The sequence below is a fragment of the Polypterus senegalus genome, chromosome 1 (assembly GCF_016835505.1).
Source record: "Polypterus senegalus isolate Bchr_013 chromosome 1, ASM1683550v1, whole genome shotgun sequence".
NCBI classification, from domain to species: domain Eukaryota; kingdom Metazoa; phylum Chordata; class Cladistia; order Polypteriformes; family Polypteridae; genus Polypterus; species Polypterus senegalus.
The window spans coordinates 119,130,643-119,151,011 of record NC_053154.1 but is presented as its reverse complement, the minus strand read 5'-3'; the positions used below and the strand labels follow the sequence as shown (position 1 = coordinate 119,151,011).

Genomic DNA, 20,369 nt, shown 5'->3' with positions numbered 1-20,369 from the left:
CACAGTGGGGAAAAAGCACAAAATGTCAACTTCAATCTCGACATTTCCACTTTAATCATGTAGTTTATTTTGTCATTAAAGTAGAACATCATAAGCTTCATCTTAAAATCAATTCATCTTAAAAATAACCAGTTTCTCAAATCACATCGTAATTAAAATAGCACGTTAAATGCCTTGTTTTGTATTTGATCTTCTATGTGCTTTATGTGTGTGAATCACTACTTGCTTCTTAAACCGGCTCTCTTCCTCCAACTGGACACAGAATCCATTACATTTGTGATATTACAGCTCTCTGAATAACTAAAATACTGAGATGTATACGTGATATCATTTTTATGATGATAGGAGTTAAAGCACGTTATTAAACATGAGTTTCACGGCGCAGTGAAATAATTTATTGCAGCAGTACTTAGGGGCGGCTCTAGGCTTGTGGTGGCACTGGGCAGAGAAAGAATCGGTGGCTCTTTCGCCCGCCAATGTCAGTAAGGTAGCTTATGCACGGTGGATGGCCATGTCCGTTGCAGACACTCCATAGCCGCCTCGTGTTCATGACACAACCATTTAACTTTTGCTGAAATTTGTCTTTGCGTTTTTAGCTGTGTTCTTATTTTCTCTTTCTGTTTTATATTCAATATATATTGGCGTAGCCGCCACTGTAGTCCTTGCTTTTCTTCCCCCAAACACCCAATCACCACACAATCAGGTCTGTAATAGAAGTTAAGCCATCTGTAAGCTTAGCGCCGATTCTTCAAAACGTTTAAAGAACATTGAAATATCTTCGTAGTACATGTTTAACTATTCTATCCTTCACAACACTTCCAGTGAAGAATATTGATTATTTAAATGAAGTTAAAGTTTTATCTGTATAATATAATAAACATATTTTGCTGCATTTCACCTTAAAAATGATATCGTCATCATATGTAAATACGCGCTTTATAAAGTGGCTCAGGTTGTGCGATATTATAACTGTAGTGCAAGTTTACAGTGGGGTGATTGTAGCCTACTTATAAGTACAAACAGTTCTACAAGGTGCAATTGATTGAGTGCATTTAAAGTTCTTGGGATGAAACTGTTTCTGAACCGCGAGGTCCGTACAGGAAAGGCTTTGAAACGTTTTGCCGTATCTGAGACAATGTGTACTTGAAGCTATATACCGATAATTCTCTTTCCGATCAGCTGCTGCTGTGATTCACACTCAGACAGTGATATAAATACTCCGAGTAGTGCAGTGAGAGTAATATGGAAAAAGATGATCCGCTGTGGCAACTCCTAACGGGAGGAGCTGAAAGAAGAAGATGAAGAAAAAGAAGAAGAAAGTTAGGGGTAAAGCAGTTATGGTATTTGGAATACTATGGCTATTCCCTGGACCATTATATTGTTACAAGTTAATTACAATCAGATGCATTACACTAATAAACAATATCCGGTTAGTTTCAGTGTATTTATAAAGCCGCGTCAGGAAAATAAGGTGTAACCACACAGGAACAGTAGCATTGCTTTGACGCTGGGTGCCGCCTATCTGCAAAACCGAGCGGAGAACTTGCGTATGATAAGGTATGAGGTACCGTGGAAAAGTGCGTGGCTTTACACCAAGTGTAGGTTTTATACATCGAGATTTGAACGTAGAAAAGTTCTTACGCAATATTTCTGTGCGTATGCACTGTTTATACATGAGGCCCCTTAACTCAATATTAGCTTCACCCCTTAGTAGAAGGGTTTTTTGGTTTATTTTGTTCCAGTTTTTATAGATTAAAAAAGTGCTTAAAAAGGCACAAAATACTAATAAAGAAATTCCATGGAACAAATCTTAAAAACAAGTCAATTAAAATGAATTCAAAAGAAGCTAATTAGCAGCAAAACAGGTCACTAATTAAGACAAGAATCAGAATGAAAACTTGCAACCACTGTGGCCCTCCAAGACTGGAGTTTGAGATCCCTGCTATACATGTTATTTATTTGTGTATGTACTGTATAGGTATTTATTTACAAATACAGGAAGAAAGACTTTGTGTTTGGAGTTGACAGTGTGGTATGAGTGTCCGTCTTTTGTGGCCTCATGCATAAAGGCATGCATAGAATTCACACAAAACTGGAAATGTGTGTACGCACAAAAAACTCCAGATGCATAAATCTGTGCATATGGCAACTTCCACGCTCTTCTGCTACATTAATCCCAGTCAGCATGAAGGGTAACGCATGTGCACACGCCTGCTGCCCCATCCCGACTCCACCCAGAATTGCGCCTCTTTGAATATGCAAATCAATATAAATTGCCCTTACGTTTGGCATTTTGTAAAAGACAATGAAAAAAGCACAGAGAAGAATTTCAGCGAATACCAAGTGGAGGGAAAGAAAAATGTGCTATATGTTGGTTTAAGCAGGTATAATCAACAAAAGGAAGTTGGTCGAGTGACATAGAGTGTCGGAGAAAGTTCAAGTTCAGAACATCGCACAGTGCCCGAAATAAATTAGAAGTGGTCAGATATCATAGTTGCCATGAAAAGGTGAGTCGTAGCCCACCATCTGAGTGTCATATGGACATTTATTAGGGTAGAGAGAAAAGAAAAAAAATAGGGACACAGTGGAAAAAAGTTCAAAATGTCAACTTTAATCATGTTGTTTATTTTGTCATTAAAGTAGAATATTATAAACTTCATCATAAAATCATTTAATTTATTAGTTTCTCAAATCCCATCGTAACTAAAGTAGCACATTAAATTGCTTTCTATTGTATAATTTTTCTTTGTGCTCTATCTGTGTGAATCACTATGTGCATCTAATATGGGCTTTCTCTTATGTCGACAGTGCACAGAATACACAATCATGATATTACAGCTCTCTGAACAATTTAAATATTAAGATGTATACTTGATATCCTCTTCATGATGAAATGAGTTTTGGATGTATTAAACATGGGGGCACAGTGGCACAGTGCTAGCCACTGGTGCTCCATCCATAGATTGTTCCTGCCTCCCGCAAGATGTTTGCTGCGCCGTGCGCTGCCCTCAATGAAATAATTTATTGCAGCAGTACTGTGTCTTTCAAACATACTCACCCGCGTTTCCTGTCCTTCCTTTTCTTTCTCCAAGTAACCAATCGCCATACAATCAGTTCTTTAATAAATGTAAAACCATCTCTAAGCTTAGAATGCTAATTCTTCAAAACTTTGAAAAAAACACTGAAATATCTTCATAGTGCATGTTTAATTATTCCATCCTTCTTTCCATCGAGAGTCGCACCAGTCCCAGCAAGCCAGTTCATCACTACCGCTGTCCACCATCTCCACACGTTTAACTATTAACAATATAAATTATTTAAATGAAGTTAAAAATGTATCTGTATAGTACAATATGCATACTTTGCTGTATTTCGTCTCAAAAATTAGTTTAAGAGCTCCAAGAAGATAAAGCTTAGAAATCTAAATCGACATTTAAGCCAGTTGTCATCATATGTAAATACAAGTTTTTATTGAATTGAATTGAATGCCTGTATTGTTATTATAAGGTAAAATGAGATTCAATATACACATTCGCAATAAACTTATTTTCCTATAAAATGATAAAATAACGGTAATAATAATAATACAATAAAAAACAATGAAAAATATATAATATGAAAGCATAAGTGGCTCAGGTTGTTTACAGTGATGTGATTAAACTTATAAGTACAAACAGTTCTACCAGGAGCACTTGATAGACTGATTGAGTGCATTTATAGCTCTTGTGATGAAACTGTTTTTGAACCTACAGGAAAGGCTCTTAAGCATTTGCAGACAGTAGAGGCAGTTCAAATATAATGTGTGCATGGCTGAGACAGGATGTGCTAGATGCTGTATCCCGATAATCCTCTTTCCAATCACCTACTGTAGAGCTATGAGTCCACACTCAGATACAGTGGGTTAAAATACTGAGAGTAACACCGCTAAAGCAGCTATGGTATTTGGAATAGTTTGCCCATTCTGTGGATAATTTTGTTGTTACAATCAGGTGCTTTAAAGTAATAAATGATGTGCAGTTAATTTCAGTGTATTTGATAAAGCCGTGTCAGGGATGTGAATCTAAAAAATAAAGGGAAACCACACAGGAAAAAACTGCCAAAACTGACTCGAAAACTTGAGTAGCAGTGGTTTGAGCTGGCATGAGAAAGTACGTGGCTATAGTTTTTATACATCGCAATGTGAGTGTGGAAACAGGCATATGCAACACTTTTACATATATGCACTGTTTATACATGAGGCCCCTGGTGTGGACACTTGCCTTCTACAAGTCAGCTTCCTGTTGGTGTCCTTCTGTGCCAGATCAGAGTTTTTTGAATTTGAGTTGTTGCAAAAGTGGTGGTTTGACCTATAAAAGGTACCAACAGCAGTTAAACTGAATGGATGGGAGATGTGGTGAACTGTGGGAGGTCTGGTATGTGCATATGTAGACATGTTGGGGTTGACCAGGTATGGAGATGAAAGACATGATAGAGATCAAGATAATTATAATGTATTTGATAGTAGAGAGGGAAAGTTAGACAGGATCTGTGGAGGTCATATCTGTTTAGGATCAAAGAGCAGGGCATGGGCCTATACAAATGTGCCGAAAATTAGAGCTGCTATAGAGTGACCATTTTCTGGACAAGTTTATTTGTCATTTTTCTCTTGCCCAATCTAATATTCTAATTTTTTTCTCATGTTCAGACAGAGAAAATGTAAAGAGCTTTCTGTTTTTAGATAAAGGACTGATCATTGTACAGTCATATAAATGGATTTTTATTTTTGTTTTTGCACCATTTAGGAAGATTTCTATGGATGTGTATGATACTGTAGTTTTATTAAAAGCAAGTAACATTCCATACAAGCAAGTTAAACTTGACAAAACTAAGTTCAAATCAATACTGTAGTTTTAAAGAATTTGCTAACATGTTTAACAAATATTTTATTATTCACATGTATTTATTACTTATTTAACTGAAGTTTTAAATTTAAGTGTACTTTGTGGGATTGCTTTTTAAAGTAATTTAGATTTCTGCATAACTAGTACACTTTTTCACATTATACTGTATTATTATTATTATTTTCTGTATCTTTTTAATTGTTCCACTCAAGGTGAGAAACTTGTGCTGTGACAATGCTATTTGAAAATTGTTTATAATAACATTAAAATTGCTTAATTAATGTTTAAACAATTTACATTAGTTACTTTAATACTGGAAGTGCAAGACTAAAATCAGCAACAATATGATTTTTTTTAAACCTTGGCCTCCATGGTATTTACCACTGTCACCATTAACCATTTTTTTCTCTCACCTTTGTCTTCTCTGCACACTGTTAGTCATCAAGCACATTCATAATTTGACTTGCCTCCTTTTAACTTCTACAGACTAATTACTGAATGAAAAACTATTAATAACATTTGCCATTTAGATTTGATTAACTGTGCTGCACTTTTATTAATGAAGAGGCATTACATTAAAAATCCACTTCATGTTTGACCTTTTGGGACTTAATGTAAGTACAAAAAAATAATAATAACTCTCTTTTCTGACCTATAAATTGTTGGCCGTCTTTTTAATATGATTTTGTAAAACATACTAAGTGGTCATTATTTATTTTAAACTCTGCAGCGGTATGAGCATATATAAAAAAATGTCATTCAACATACTCTACAGATTATTGGTAATAATATGTTATAGTGAACACTTTTCTTTTCAAAAAAATCATAAAGTATAACTTAGGAGCAGTAGGTGAGTCTCCAATTTTGGTTTAACCTGTAACTAACAAACTATTTATTGCCTAATTAACAAATTTTATGTAATAGAAAATAGCTTGTTTTTCTTTGTGCTGGAGCATTCCAAATTTTGATGTAAGTAATGGAAATCCATGGGATCCTTTGTGTTTCTTTTCCTGCTTTGTTCAAATAATGACTTTCAGGACAATGACATGATGGACACAGCAAGTTTATACTGCACATATTTCTTATGTTCACAATATAGTGCAGTTCATGAGATTTACTAGATTATCAGTTCACAACATTGTACTATATAAACCAGTGACCATCAGCATCCTTCAAACATGCAAGATGCTATTTGCAAATGAATGATATATAGAATTCGATCTGCTTAAATGTTTTGAAGGTTATGGTACTGAACATTTGTAGTCTATAAAAGTCAGAGCTTATATCATATTTTTCTTTCGTGCTGAAAATATGGCAACTGCTCCTCTGATATATTTTGGTCTTCAAAGATGTACACATTATACGTTTGTTCAGTGTCTTCTGTATGGATGACAACTGTTGGTATTACAGCTCCTGAATTCTGTTGATCTGGCTGACCAAGAAAGGGAAAATACTAAGCAGCACTTTGATTTTGCAGAGGTCCTTTGCACTGATTTGACAACCAAACCTCTTTTTTTCAGAAGCTAACACAAAGGAGAAGAGATGGCTAAATCTCCTGGCAAGATTATCATATAATATGGAGTCATCCTGAGAAACAAGGACAGCTCTGAAGCTGAGATTAGTGTAGGAACATAATAAATGAATTCCATGTTTAACTGAAGGAAAATGAAGCGTTCAGTGCATAAACAAAATATAACAATGCCAATCTCAGACAGAACAAACAGAAATGTGTTTCCATTTAATGTGACTATGTCATCTAAAATTTTCAGAGTGGTGACAGTAGATGTTTATGTAATGCTCTGGCAGGATTTTTTTTAAGAAAGACAGAACGAGTGAGAAGAAAAGCTAATTATTCCTTTATTGAAGTTATAGGTGGAGATCAAGAAGTGAAGGTAGTCTGCTAGGGTTAGTTTCACTAAGAGATCAAAAATAAAACCAGAAGCCAAATTAAGTTGTAAGTCACTAAACAGGCACAGATTTCAAAATATCATTAAATCAAACAAGAAAATGAGTTGCAAGAAAAGGAAATAAATTGCAGTTGAAATTAATCTTAATTTTAAATAAGCAAACAGCATATACCAGACATAGTGCAACCTGGTCATTTATAACATGACTGCCATGTCATCAAATGCCACATTGCCATAGAAACATTCAGCATTACAATAAAAGTTACACAAAAAAGAGCCACTGATTTAATTAGCAAAGTGATAAAAATGAAATGCAATTTACTTAATCTCTGACAGCTCAAAAAATAAATGTTTTTATCTTAACAATGGATAAATGTGCTGCAAAAGGTAATAGGAATTTTTGGGACTATAGAAAAAAGACATTATTTTTTTGAAAGACAGCATGAAGTCCAAAAGTCATTCTAACTTTGGAGAACACAATGCACAGCAAAATCTTCAGTGTTGTTTAGTGTTGTTTTTGCAGAGTTGTTTTTTTCCGAGTTAACAAGTGTTGATTCTGGTGTTAATTTGAGAATATCAACACTTGGAGTGTTACACCGTGTTTGCACTCAGTGTTATTTTGGGGAGTAGGTATACATTACACCACCAAAGAGTGGATTTGATTTCCTGCAGTGCAGCAGCACTTCCCCTTTCTTTATTGTGGTCATTACTGAACACACTGCGAGAATGGCCAATAAATTAATGTGAGAATAATACTTATTTTTAACAAACTGATTACTGAAAAATGATTGATTGTCAATCGTTAAATGGTTACAATAACAAGCATATTGCAATTGTATGCTTATAATTGATATATATATATATATATATATATATATATATATATATATATATATATATATATATTGTGAAGGCTCGCCCCGGCACAGACAGACGGACAGCATATTTGCACCCAACACACTTTTATTGACACTATTTACAAGTTCAGTGCACTCACGCAACCCCAGTGCCTTCTTGCACCGATTCCCCCAAAGTCCAGGGCCCACAGTCTCTTGTGCCTTCCTGGCCGCCTCCTGTCCTCGCTCTCCAGCTCAGTCCTTCTTCCTCCCGACTTCCACCAATCACTGGAGGGAGGCGGCCCCTTAAATAATGCCCCGGATGAGCCCCAGGTGCTTCGCTTAGCCAGCCAAGCGGGCGGAAGTGTCGGCTGTCTTCCTGGCAGCTCTCGGGTGCCACACAAAGTCTTCCCCGCACTTCCTGGTGTGGCGGAAGTGCCGGGCTCCCGGATAATTAGGCACGGGCGCCGCCTGGCGGTGGCCACGGGTCCCTACAGGGCTGGGCTTCAAAGCCCTGTACCCAGGCCCCTGCCTAACCAGGACGGACGCCCCACTCCGTCTGGAGGAGGCACTCGCCCTCCTCCGGTCCTCCAAGGCGTCCCGGCCGGGCTCCAGTCCCAACCGGCAACCGCACGGGATAAACCGGCATCGGGGCGCCGCCTGGCGGTGACCACGGGCCCCTACAGGGAAGGGCTTCCATGCCCTCAACCCGTGGCCCCCACAGAACCAGGACGGACGCCTCGCGGTCTGGAGGAGGCACAAGCCCTCCTCACGCCCTCCTGGCGCCCCGCCGGCTCCAGCCCGGCGGGGCCACAGTGCCCCACCGCTAGCGAGGACACGGGTCCAACGGCACAACCCGAAAGGGCAGCACGCCCCCAGCGAGGGTCCTACTATGTCCCCAGGGTCCAACACGGCACCCTGGGACATCTGTTCGCACCCTCGCCGCGCAAACGCCCCTGTGGTCTGCGCCGCTCGCCTTCGCTGTTCCCCAGCGGGTCACCGTAGTCCTCCCGGCGTGGAGCACCGCGAGCGCCCGCTCCAGGAGGGCAGGTCCCTGTCGACGCCGGCCTCAGCGCCGCCGGGCTTCGGCCTGTAAAATAAAGGAAAAGAGGGCCAGAAGCACAGCCAGGACACTCATCCCGGCGCCCGCCGGTCTCCGTGATCGACCGTGCTCCTGCCCCCTCCGACAGCCCCCAACTTGCCTGCTGAAGTCCTCCGCCGCAGGTTCCACGCCCGCCCGTCGCCGGCCTCGGCACCGCTCTCGCAGGCAGCTCGTCCAGCCGCCCAGGGGATCTCCTCTGCCCATCCAGAGGACGGCCCTTCTCCGGACGCGCGCACCCAGCGCCGCGTCCTCTCCTATCGGAGGAACCGCATTCCCCCTTCGTTCCTCCTTCTTTCTTGGACGCGCTGACGGTCTGGGTCTGAGCACAGCAAAGCCCAAATCCCGCCCGTCTGCGCCAGGCAGAGCGACAGGAGACAGCTGCAGGCTTGAAGCGCAGGGCGCTAGGACCCAGGGCACTCAGCAGCCCCGATCCTACCAGCCCTTGCGTGTTCGAGCTCCTCGCCTCGCTAGCTGTCTGCACCGCCGCATCCGCTGTTGGGAGGTTGCCTACTGAGCCGGTCGCCCCGTGAATCGGTCACGCCATGTTCGCTAACCCCCTTGCTCTACGGGAACGGCAACACTCACCACTCCCGCCGTGTTCTGCCTGCCTCCGGTTCCAGCGCCGCGATCCTCCGCCTCAGTCGGTGGCTTTCTCGCCGCGACCGCCATCTCCATCAGCTGCTCACACTGAGCGGCGAGAACACGTAGCAGTTCCTCTAAAGGCGGCTTGGCGGGCGGGGGACTCCTCCGACGCGACGCCGAGCCGCTGGTGGAGAGAGAGAGACAGACGTCGGTGGGCTTACCTGTCCATCAGCTCCACGCGACGCCTGCCTCCTCTGGGCCACTCCCTCTGGCCCAATCGGGTCTCGGTTTGGCACGAGACTGGCATTCCTTGGGCCCGCCTCTATCCAATCATCGGCGGCACGCAAGACACACCGCCAATCCCGCGCCTGTCAGCGGGCGGGACCACCGCCCGCGCCATCTTGTCTCCCCTGCGCTGGGTACGGAGACGTGCCTCCTCACCGCGTTGTAGCTGCAGCGATTCCTCGAGCCGCAGCGGCTCCGATTCCGCAGCCTCCTTTGCTGCCTCCGTAGCCGCACTGCCGACAGCCCGTGGCCCGGCGCACTCCTGCCACAGACGCGGATCTGGTCTGTCCCTCCCTGTGGAAAACAAGGTATGACCGACCCGGCGGGCCGATTACTGCAGGGCAGGGCACTCACCTCCCGGATCCCGCTCTTGCGAGGCCCCCACCTCGGTGTGGCCTTTGCGCCGCCACGCCGCCTGGCTGTCCGTGTCGACAGCGCGACTTTCGAGCCCGCTGCGCCCAGCGAGGCCCGCCTCCTCCTCCACCCGGGGATGGCCTCTTCATTCCGGCGGCGGTTTCCGGGGTAAAACGCTCCCGCGGGGCCGTGCAGTGTGTGGGGTCCGCTGCTGCGCCGGGCCGTTCACAAAATATTTATAAAGACGGGGTCCCCCCCTTTTAGCAGGGGGTTGGCCCCACGTTGGGCGCCATTGTGAAGGCTCGCCCCGGCACAGACAGACGGACAGCATATTTGCACCCAACACACTTTTATTGACACTATTTACAAGTTCAGTGCACTCACGCAACCCCAGTGCCTTCTTGCACCGATTCCCCCAAAGTCCAGGGCCCACAGTCTCTTGTGCCTTCCTGGCCGCCTCCTGTCCTCGCTCCAGCTCAGTCCTTCTTCCTCCCGACTTCCACCAATCACTGGAGGGAGGCGGCCCCTTAAATAATGCCCCGGATGAGCCCCAGGTGCTTCCGCCTAGCCACGCCAAGCGTGGCGGAAGTGTCGGCTGTCTTCCTGGCAGCTCTCCGGTGCCACACAAAGTCTTCCCCCCGGCACTTCCTGGTGTGGCGGAAGTGCCGGGCTCCCGGATAATTAGGCACCGGGCGCCGCCTGGCGTTGGCCACGGGTCCCCTACAGGGCTGGGCTTCAAAGCCCTGTACCCGAGGCCCCTTGCCTAACCAGGACGGACGCCCCACTCCGCCTGGAGGAGGCACTCGCCCTCCTCCGGTCCTCCAAGGCGTCCCGCCAGGCTCCAGTCCCAACCGGCAACCGCACGGGATAAACCGGCATCGGGGCGCCGCCTGGCGGTGACCACGGGCCCCTACAGGGAAGGGCTTCCATGCCCTCAACCCGTGGCCCCCAACAGAACCAGGACGGACGCCCCCTCGCGGTCTGGAGGAGGCACAAGCCCTCCTCACGTCCTCCTGGCCCCGCCGGGCTCCAGCCCGGCCGGGGCCTAATATATATATATATATATATATATATATATATATATATATATATGGCAGTTTTTTTTTTCTGTCAGAGATGAATATTTTTCCAAAAAGCTGAATTTTCTAAAAACACACAAATCAATGATTCTGACCTAAATTAACATAAAACGTCTGTGGATGTATGCAGTGTGTTGACACGCGTGTTAGCTGTCTCCAACTCCGGCGACTAACATCTATTTTCTGAAAAGCACTACAAACAATGGTTTCACACATAGATCAACATAAAACATCTGTTGCATGTTTGCTTCCCGGGTCTTCCCTATGTGGAGAGTGGTTTGAGTAGTGAGAAAAGTGCTGTATAAATGTAAAATAATTAATTAAAAGAATTAAGTCACCGTGAGAAGCAATCTGGATTGTACGAGCCCCTCGTGTGCCTCATGTGGACAAAGTCGACATCTGCCTTTAACAAACCCCTTTCTCACCATCTTCCACTTAACGACATTAACTCTTCTCCGTTCAGGTAAAGTGAAGTTACATTTTCGTCTATATTTTATGTATTTATTCTTTTGTGGAAGATTGTATGCATTTCCATTGTTCTAGTATACGATTTTATGCATGAAGTGTGGTTATAAAGGTTTAAATAAGCAGTCATGGGGTTCGGGAGTGGATGAATCAATTTTACATGATTTGCTATGTTGGGGAAAATGGTTTCAGTTTTTAAACAAATCGGTTTCTAAACAGCCTTTAGGAACGAATTTATAATCAAAATCCGAGGTTCCACTGCATTTCCTTATTTATTTCTTTGTGTGTTAAATTAATTATGTACCCATTTACTTATTTCAATGCCGCCGACAAGATATGAAACACACCTTGAAATGTAATTATTCTTAGATTTAGTTGTCTGCGTATTTAATTTTGACTAAAATATGCCTCCATATTAGATATATTTATGTTCTGAAATATATATTGTATGTAGCAAAAACAAAGTTGAAAAATTTTAATGACAGTTTAAGTTGCTTTAGCCAATATATTAAACTGTTGTACGGAGATTGTTAAACAACTGCTCTCTCAAAGCTAAGATTGAAGTTCTTTCATGAGGTCTCATCATGCTGGTGAAGGTGAATTATCTTCAGGTGAAGAAATACATCAAATTGCAAGATGGGTTCACATTTGAGGAGTTTCTAAACAAAGGTAAATTTGAATTTAATTATGTGTTGGATAATGTTTCAGCTGATTCAAAAAGTTAATTTTATTGACATTTCATAACCAAATGTATCTTGTTTTAGTAAAAAAAAAAATTTGGGCTTACAGCAAATGATGCACTTCAAGTCTTTGATGAGACAAATACTAATGTGGAGGAAGATATTTTTCAAGAGTTGGTTCAGAGCAACCCACAGATATGCTTCACAGTAAAATGTCCTCCACAAGGACTTTTGCTGATCTGGATGTTTCTGGTGGTATTAATTTTTTTTTCTGAAATGACTAAACAACTTAATAAAATATTTGATAATTAATCAATATTGATCTCTCCTTTTTAAAAAAAAAATTTCACCCACAGCTACCTCAACACCAAGTACATGCACTGATCCACTTTCAAACTCCAGTGATGTAGAAGGGTTGGAGAGAACTAAACTGAACCTGTCTGCAAGCTCAAACTTTAATAATGGCAGAGAAATCACAAGTGCTGAAAAGGCAAAACAGGTAAATGTGGAAATATCTGCATTCATGGATAACTTTTGTGTGTGATGTCATCATACCATTCCTTATGGTTTTTTTGTCTTTAATAACTAGATTGTTCAAAATGCCCTGAAAGAGAAACCTGGTGGTTTGGATGTTCTCGAAGAATATGAGCTAACTAAAACACTGAAGCACAGCACGAGACTACAGCTTGTTAATGTTCTTGTTAGCCATATGACAGAGGTTCATGGGTAAGCTATGAGAGAATTAATAAATCAACACAATATCAGGCTTGCTTTGTGTCTATTCATACATATATGGAGGTTTAAGTATTGGATAAATGACTAAGTTCTACTTAATCTTCTCCAATTTTCAGGAGGATTCCCACACTTAAACAGAGAGAGACGTATGCCTTGGGCATTGTTTCTCTTTTCCCTGCTCTAAGAGACCCATATTCATCGAAGGGCTATGTAAGCACACCTTATTCACTTTCATGTACTTTTTATGTAGTTGAATACTGCAATTATTTAAAAGAAATACCTGGATTTTATTTAACACTTTTTCGTTTGGTGTGATTTTCAATGTCAGTGTTTATGTAATTCTAATTTACTATTGAGATTTGATAAATGTACTTTATTGCTTCCTTGTTTGTTCTTTCATTTTAGGAACATTTTTATGACCCCGAGAAGGGAACAGGATTTATTTCTTGGCGGCTTAAAACTCTGTCAAGGAAGAATCCAAAACGTGTTTACTTTATGTCTCATGAGACTGGTGGACCAAGTCGTTGAAGAAAAATAGAGGACACTGAACAACTTGATGGAGATGCATGCAGAGAAGCCATTTCACTCCTTCTCCACACCGCTGATGAGACTGAAGTTAGGCAAAAGATGAAGCAAACCTTTAAGCATCGGAAAGAGCTCGTTCATAACCCGGAAAGGTCAACTGACATCTTAAAAATCTTTCCAAGATTTTTAGAAGTAAAAGGGTTGGTAAGTATAAAAATCCTTTCCTGTTTTATTTCTTGGTTTAAGGGATTAAGTGTGATTCAAGCATGATGCCATTATGTTTTGTTGTATGCAATATCATTAGGTAAATCAAGACTTTATTTTGCTGTTTAATGCTGAAACATCTGCAAAATTGCTTGAGCAGTGGGAGATGGCATTCAAGCCAAAAGTCATTGAAGAAGCAAAGTCTCTCACTTTGACAGCAGAACTTCAAAGTCACATCAGTGCAGCAGAGAAACAACAGTCTGAACACGGTAAGTGGTATTTTGAGGTTTTAAATGGCAGGCAAGGCTATCTATTCTACATACTAATTTATATTTCTGAACATTGACTACTTCTCATTTTCCATCAGAATGGGACAGTGACATTTCCTCTTTCTTGTTGCATTTGCTACCACCTTCTGTAGGGAGAAAGAAAGTTAAAATCAGTCCCACTGATGCTGTTGACAGGCTTGTACATTTTCATAAGGTGAATTACAACGTGGGATCAATGTCTTTGCAATGTGTTGTACAGTCATAGATGCATTTATTTGGTTGATACTGAAGGAAGTTATTCTCGTGCTTTTTCACCCATGGCAAATATAGTGTTCATTTTTATTTTTTTTTTACTTATTGATGGCATGCAAACTTGATATCAAATTTAACCATGTCACAGTGGCCTGCACTTGTCTGTCTTTTCTAGTAGATTTTCTTCCTTTTGGACATGACATGAATTACAAACCACTATGTATCTTGTAGTTGCAGATAACCTCCAGACTTACTTTCTGTTAAATTTTAGCTGTAGCACTTTTCAGATTTTCACCCTGATAAATGGTTTGAACTGTTTAATGTATTAAAGAATTCTGTTCTCTTTTCTTTTTTTTAAAAAAAGTGCTGTGCATTCATCAGCTGTAAAATATAACTTGTCATTCTTTTATAGTCCTGTACCAGCATTGAAGAACATCTCATGGGAAGAGAAAGCCACCAACCATACCTACTTGCAGTAGGACGAACCAACAAGAGGATTGACAATTTTTATGTCGTTGTTGACAAGCAGCTCATCCCCTGTCTAGGAACCACCTCCCTGAGTGCCATAGATGAACTTTTCAAAGTTCATTACGTCTTTAACCTAACCTATGAGGAATCCCTGGCAAATGTCTACACCTTTCTACAGACAACAGTCTACAACATTGACATAGGTCTAACAAACGAGTCGCCAAGAGTAAGAGAACTATGTGTGCAATTGTTAAACAATGTTTAAATGTTTTTGCTGTGAGAGTTTGTATGCAAATAGCCAGCAGCTGATATCTCACTTGCGAGTTACACACAGCTTCTATCCTTCATTGAAGTTCAGGTTGATTTGTATGCAAGGCGATTTGTAGGCGCCGGTTTTGTACTTTTTCAGGGTTTAGGAAACATTTAAACAGTGTTCATTTTGAGGATAATGGTTTGCATTATATAGAACCACAGTCATCCGCAGGCCATTTGACTTGCAAAGTGTATATGGGTCTGATGAGAGTCAATATATCGTACCCCCATTTGTGTTGGTTTAATTGGCATGTAAAAATATTTTCTTTAGATGGTTACAATTGACACATGCTGGCCTAAAAATTTATTTAATCTCTTTATGGAGGATGTATTTTTCCAAAAGTGGACTGTAGTTATGATGAGGCAATAGATTATACCAGAATTTGTGGTGAGTTATTTATTTAATGTTATCCCTTTTAAATGGGACTTATATTATTTTTGTATTTATTTTTACTTAGTCCTGGCTGTGCTCAATGTTACAGACCAGTGTTTACACCAAAGGATTGATAGCTGCTGTAACCTACATGTACAAAAATGTCAATTAACACTTGGATCCCCTGTAAATTGCCACTGAGACCACACTTTTTTATATATTTAAATAATTTTGGATGGGAAACCAGCTTTTTTGTTGTATAGGTTTTGAAATATTGTGTAAACTATTTTGTTTAATAAAACAAGCATTTTGAAAAGTCTTGATTCCTGTTTTTTTTTTTTATCTTGTGTATAAGGTGTGTACATTAAACTTTCCATTAATGAGACATTAGCTTCTAAATAAAATGAGGTGCCCCAACTTGATATTGCATCTAAAATAGGATATACTAACACTCATTGAGTGTAAACATGTTGCCAATCCACACTTGTCATGTGTTGAAATCAACACCGTAAGAGTTACTTTTTTAACACCAGCAGAGTGTCTTGGGAATTTAGTTTACACCAAGTGGATGTTCAACACACTTCTGGTGTTAAAAAATGAACTCTTACAGTGATGATTTCAACACCTGAAAGTGTCAAAAAATATAACACGACACAAAGTGTAAATTTAACTCGATTTGGTGTGGACCTATATAAAATCTGAAGAAGTGTTAAAATTAACTCTGTAGGTGTGAATTTAACACTTTGGATTTTGCTGTGTGATTTTGGTAAGATTAGGGAGTTTCTTTAATTTTCATATAATAAAAGTTGCAATTGATTACTTTATTGATAGTTTGTTTTTTGTTTTCTTAGGTTCTGTAGTTACAAAAAAGATAAATAAAATGTTAGGTTATACTATAAACACTGTTGAATGGAGATAAGGCGCAAGATGAGGAGAGAAGTGGCAAAGGCTAAAAAAAAGGCGTATGATGAGTTGTATGAGAGGTTGGACACTAAGGAGGGAGAAAAGGACCTGTACTGATTGGTTAGACAGAGGGACCGAGCTGAGAAAGATGTGCAGCAGGTTAGGGTGCATTAAGGATAAAGATGGAAACATACTCACAAGTGAGGAGAGTGTGTTGAGCAGATGGAAAAAGTACTTTGAGACGATGATGAATGAAGAGAACGAGAGAGAAGTGGTTGGATGATGTGGAGATAGTGAATCAGGAAGTGCAACGGATTAGCAAGGAGGAAGTAAGGACAGCTATGAAGAGGATGAAAAATGGAAAGGCCGTTGGTCCAGATGATATACCTATGGAAGCATGGAGGTGTTTAGGTGAGATGGCAGTGGAGTTTTTAACCAGATTATTTAATGAAATCTTGGAAAGCTAGAGGATGCCTGAGGAGTGGAGAAGAAGTGTACTGGTGCCGATATTTAAGAAAAAGGGGAATGTGCAGGACTACAATAACTACAGGGGAATAAAATTGATGAGCCACTGCATGAAGTTATGGGAAAGAGTAGTGGAAGCTAGGTTAAGAAGTGAGGTGATGATTAGTGAGCAGCAGTATGGTTTCATGCCAAGAAAGAGCACCACAGATGCAATGTTTGCTCTGAGGATGTTGATGAAGAAGTTTAGAGAAGGCCAGAATGAGTTGCATTGCATCTTTTTGGACCTGGAGAAAGCATATGACAGGGCGCCTCGAGAGGAGCTGTGGTATTGTATGAGGAAGTCGGGAGTGGCAGAGAAGTATGTAAGAGTTGTACAGGATATGTACAAGGGAAGTGTGACAGTTGTGAGGTCTGTGTTAGGAGTGACAGATGCATTCAAGTTGGAGGTGGGATTACATCAGGGATCAGCTCTGAGCCCATTCTTATTTGCAATGGTGATGGACAGGTTGACAGACGAGATTAGACAGGGGTCCCCGTGGACTATGATGTTTGCTGATGACTTTGTGATCTGTAGCGATAGTAGGGAGCAGGTTGAGGAGACCCTGGAGAGGTGGAGATATGCTCTAGAGAGGAGAGGAATGAAGGTCAGTAGGAAAAAAACAGAATACATGTGTGTAAATGAGAGGGAGGTCACTGGAATGTTGAGGATGCAGGGAGTAGAGTTGGCGAAGGTGGATGAGTTTAAATACTTGGGATCAACAGTACAGAGTAATGTGGATTGTGGAAGAGAGGTGAAAAAGAGAGTGCAGGCAGGGTGGAATGGGCGAAGAAGAGTGTCAGGAGTAATTTGTGACAGACGCGTGTCAGCAAGAGTGAAAGGGAAGGTCTACAGGACGGTAGTGAGTCCAGCTGTGTTACAGTGCATCCGGAAAGCATTCACAGCGCATCACTTTTTCCACATTTTGTTATGTTACAGCCTTATTCCAAAATGGATTAAATTAATTTTTTTCCTCAGAATTCTACACACAACACCCCATAATGACAACCTGAAAAAAGTTTACTTGAGATTTTTGAAAATTTATTAAAAACAAAAAAATTGAGAAAGCACATGTACATAAGTATTCACAGCCTTTGGCATGAAGCTCAAAATTAAGCTCAAGTGCATCCTGTTTCCCCTGAGCATCCTTGAGATGTTTCTGCAGCTTAATTAGTCCACCTGTGGTAAATTCAGTTGATTGGACATGATTTGAAAAGGCACACACCTGTCTATATAAGGTCTCACAGTTGACAGTTCATATCAGAGCACAAACCAAGCATGAAGTCAAAGGAATTGTCTGTAGACCTCTGAGACAGGATTGTCTCGAGGCACAAATCTGGGGAAGGTTACAGAAAAATTTCTGCTGCTTTGAAGGTCCCAATAAGTACAGTGGCCTCCATCATCCGTAAGTGGAAGAAGTTCGAAAACCACCAGGACTCTTCCTAGACCATCTAAACTGAGCAATGGGGGGAGAATGGTCTTAGTCAGGGAGGTGACCAAGAACCTGATGGTCACTCTGTCAGAGCTGCAGAGGTCCTCTGTGGAGAGAGGAGTACCTTCCAGAAGGACAACCATCTCTGCAGCAATCCACCAATCAGGCCTGTATGGTAGAGTGGCCAGATGGAAGCTACTCCTTAGTAAAAGGCACATGACAGACCGCCTGGAGTTTGCCAAAAGGCACCTGAAGGACTCTCAGACCATAAGAAACAAAATTTTCTGGTCTGATGAGACAAAGATTGAACTCTTTGGTGTGAATGCCAGGCGTCACGTTTGGAAGAAACCAGGCACCGCTCATCACCAGGCCAATACCATCCCTACAGTGAAGCATGGTGGTGGCTGCATCATGTTGTGGGGATGTTTTTCAGCGGCAGGAACTGGGAGGCTAGTCACGATAAAGGGAAAGATGACTGTAGCAATTTACAGAGACATCCTGGATGAAAACCTGCTCCAGAGCGTTCTTGACCTCAAACTGGGACGACGGTTTATCTTTCAGTAGGACAACGACCCTAAGTACACAGCCAAGATATCAAAGGAGTGGCTTCAGGACAACTCTGTGAATGTCCTTCAGTGGTACAGCCAGAGCCCAGACTTGAATCTGATTGAACATCTCTGGAGAGATCTTAAAATGGCTGTGCACCAACGCTTCCCATCCATCCTGATGGAGCTTGAGAGGTGCTGCAAAGAGGAATGGGAGAAAATGGCTGAGGATGGGTGTGCCAAGCTTGTGGCATCATATTCAAAGACTTGAGGCTGTAATTGCTGCCAAAGGTGCATCTACAAATTATTGAGCAAAGGCTGCGAATACTTACAGTATGTACATGTGATTTCTCAGTTTTTTTATTTTTAATAAATATGCAAAAAACCTCAAGTAAACTTTTTTTCACATTATGGGGTGTTGTGTGTAGAATTCTGAGGAAAAAAGTTAATCAATTTTGGAATAAGGGCATAACATAACAAAATGTGGAAAAAGTGATCCACTGTGAATATGGTTGGAGACAGTGGCACTGACCAGAAAGCAGGAGACAGAGCTAGAGGTAGTAGAGTTAAAGATGTTATGATTTGCACTGGGTGTGATGAGGATGGAAAAGATTAGAAATGAGTACATTAGAGGGTCAGCTCAAGTTGGATGGTTGGGAGACAAAGTCAGAGAGGCGAGATTGCGTTGGTTTGGACATGTGGAGAGGAGAGATGCTGGATATATTGGGAGAAGAATGCTAAGGATAGAGCTGCCAGGGAAGAGGAAAAGAGGAAGGCCTAAGCAAAGGTTTATGGATGTGGTGAGACAGGGCATGCAGGTGATGGGTGTAACAGAACAAGATACAGAGGACAGAAAGATATGGAAGAAGATGATACACTGTGGCAACCTCTAATGGGAGCAGCTGAAAGAAGATTAAGATGATCTGTCTTTTCTTCAATTCAATGGAGGCATTGGGAGATTTGAGGGGGGAATTATTCTTTTCAGTACAAGTGTATGCTTATTTATTCTGGCAAAACTGTATAAAAATCAGGTGCAATATTTCAGTGATATTTATTTATTTTTTGTTTATTTGGATCACCATTAACTTCAAATTTGAAAATTTCTGTATTTATTGTGTATGTGTTGTGGCGGATGGCTGGGGCTCACGTTCAGTCAGGACGCCTGGAGGATGGAAGAACCGGAAGAGCAGCAGTACCTCTCCTGGAACACGAAAAGGCAGCCATCCTGGTGGGTGGGAAGTTCAACGTTGTGGTGACCTGTGGCCACTGCCAGGGGGTGACTGGATGGTTCAGAAGCCATTGCATGCGGCACTTCCGCCACACTGGGAAGTACTGCCGGACCAGGAAAAAGGTACACCTGGAGTGCTTCTGGGTGCCCAAGTAGCACTTCTACCACACTGGGAAGGGCTGCAGGAACGTCATCAGGGAGCACCTAGAGCACATCCGTGTGTATTATAAAAGGGGCCGCCTCACTCCATTCAAAGAGCCAGAGTTGGGTGGAAGAGGATGGAGCTTATGAGGAGAGGAGAAGAGTAGAGGTGGCAGAAGATTTAAGAGAAGGACTGAGCCTTGTGAGTTGTTTATGGTGCATTGCACTGTGTGAACTGTAAAATAGAGTGCATCTTGTGTCTGTCTGTGCCGGGTTAAGCGCTGGTATAGTTCTATCTACTGTCACAGTG

General features: G+C 41.8%; 1 protein-coding gene across 1 annotated transcript; it reads left to right on the top strand.

Annotated features, from left to right (window-relative positions):
• Positions 1-12,074: 12,074 nt before the first annotated feature.
• On the top strand, positions 12,075-14,888 carry LOC120527779. Its single transcript, XM_039751632.1, has 8 exons — positions 12,075-12,159; positions 12,280-12,377; positions 12,493-12,669; positions 12,760-12,896; positions 13,022-13,115; positions 13,735-13,903; positions 14,056-14,117; positions 14,568-14,888. The coding sequence occupies exons 1-8, from the start codon at positions 12,075-12,077 to the stop codon at positions 14,886-14,888; spliced, it is 1,143 nt and encodes a 380-aa protein (XP_039607566.1).
• Positions 14,889-20,369: the final 5,481 nt, after the last annotated feature.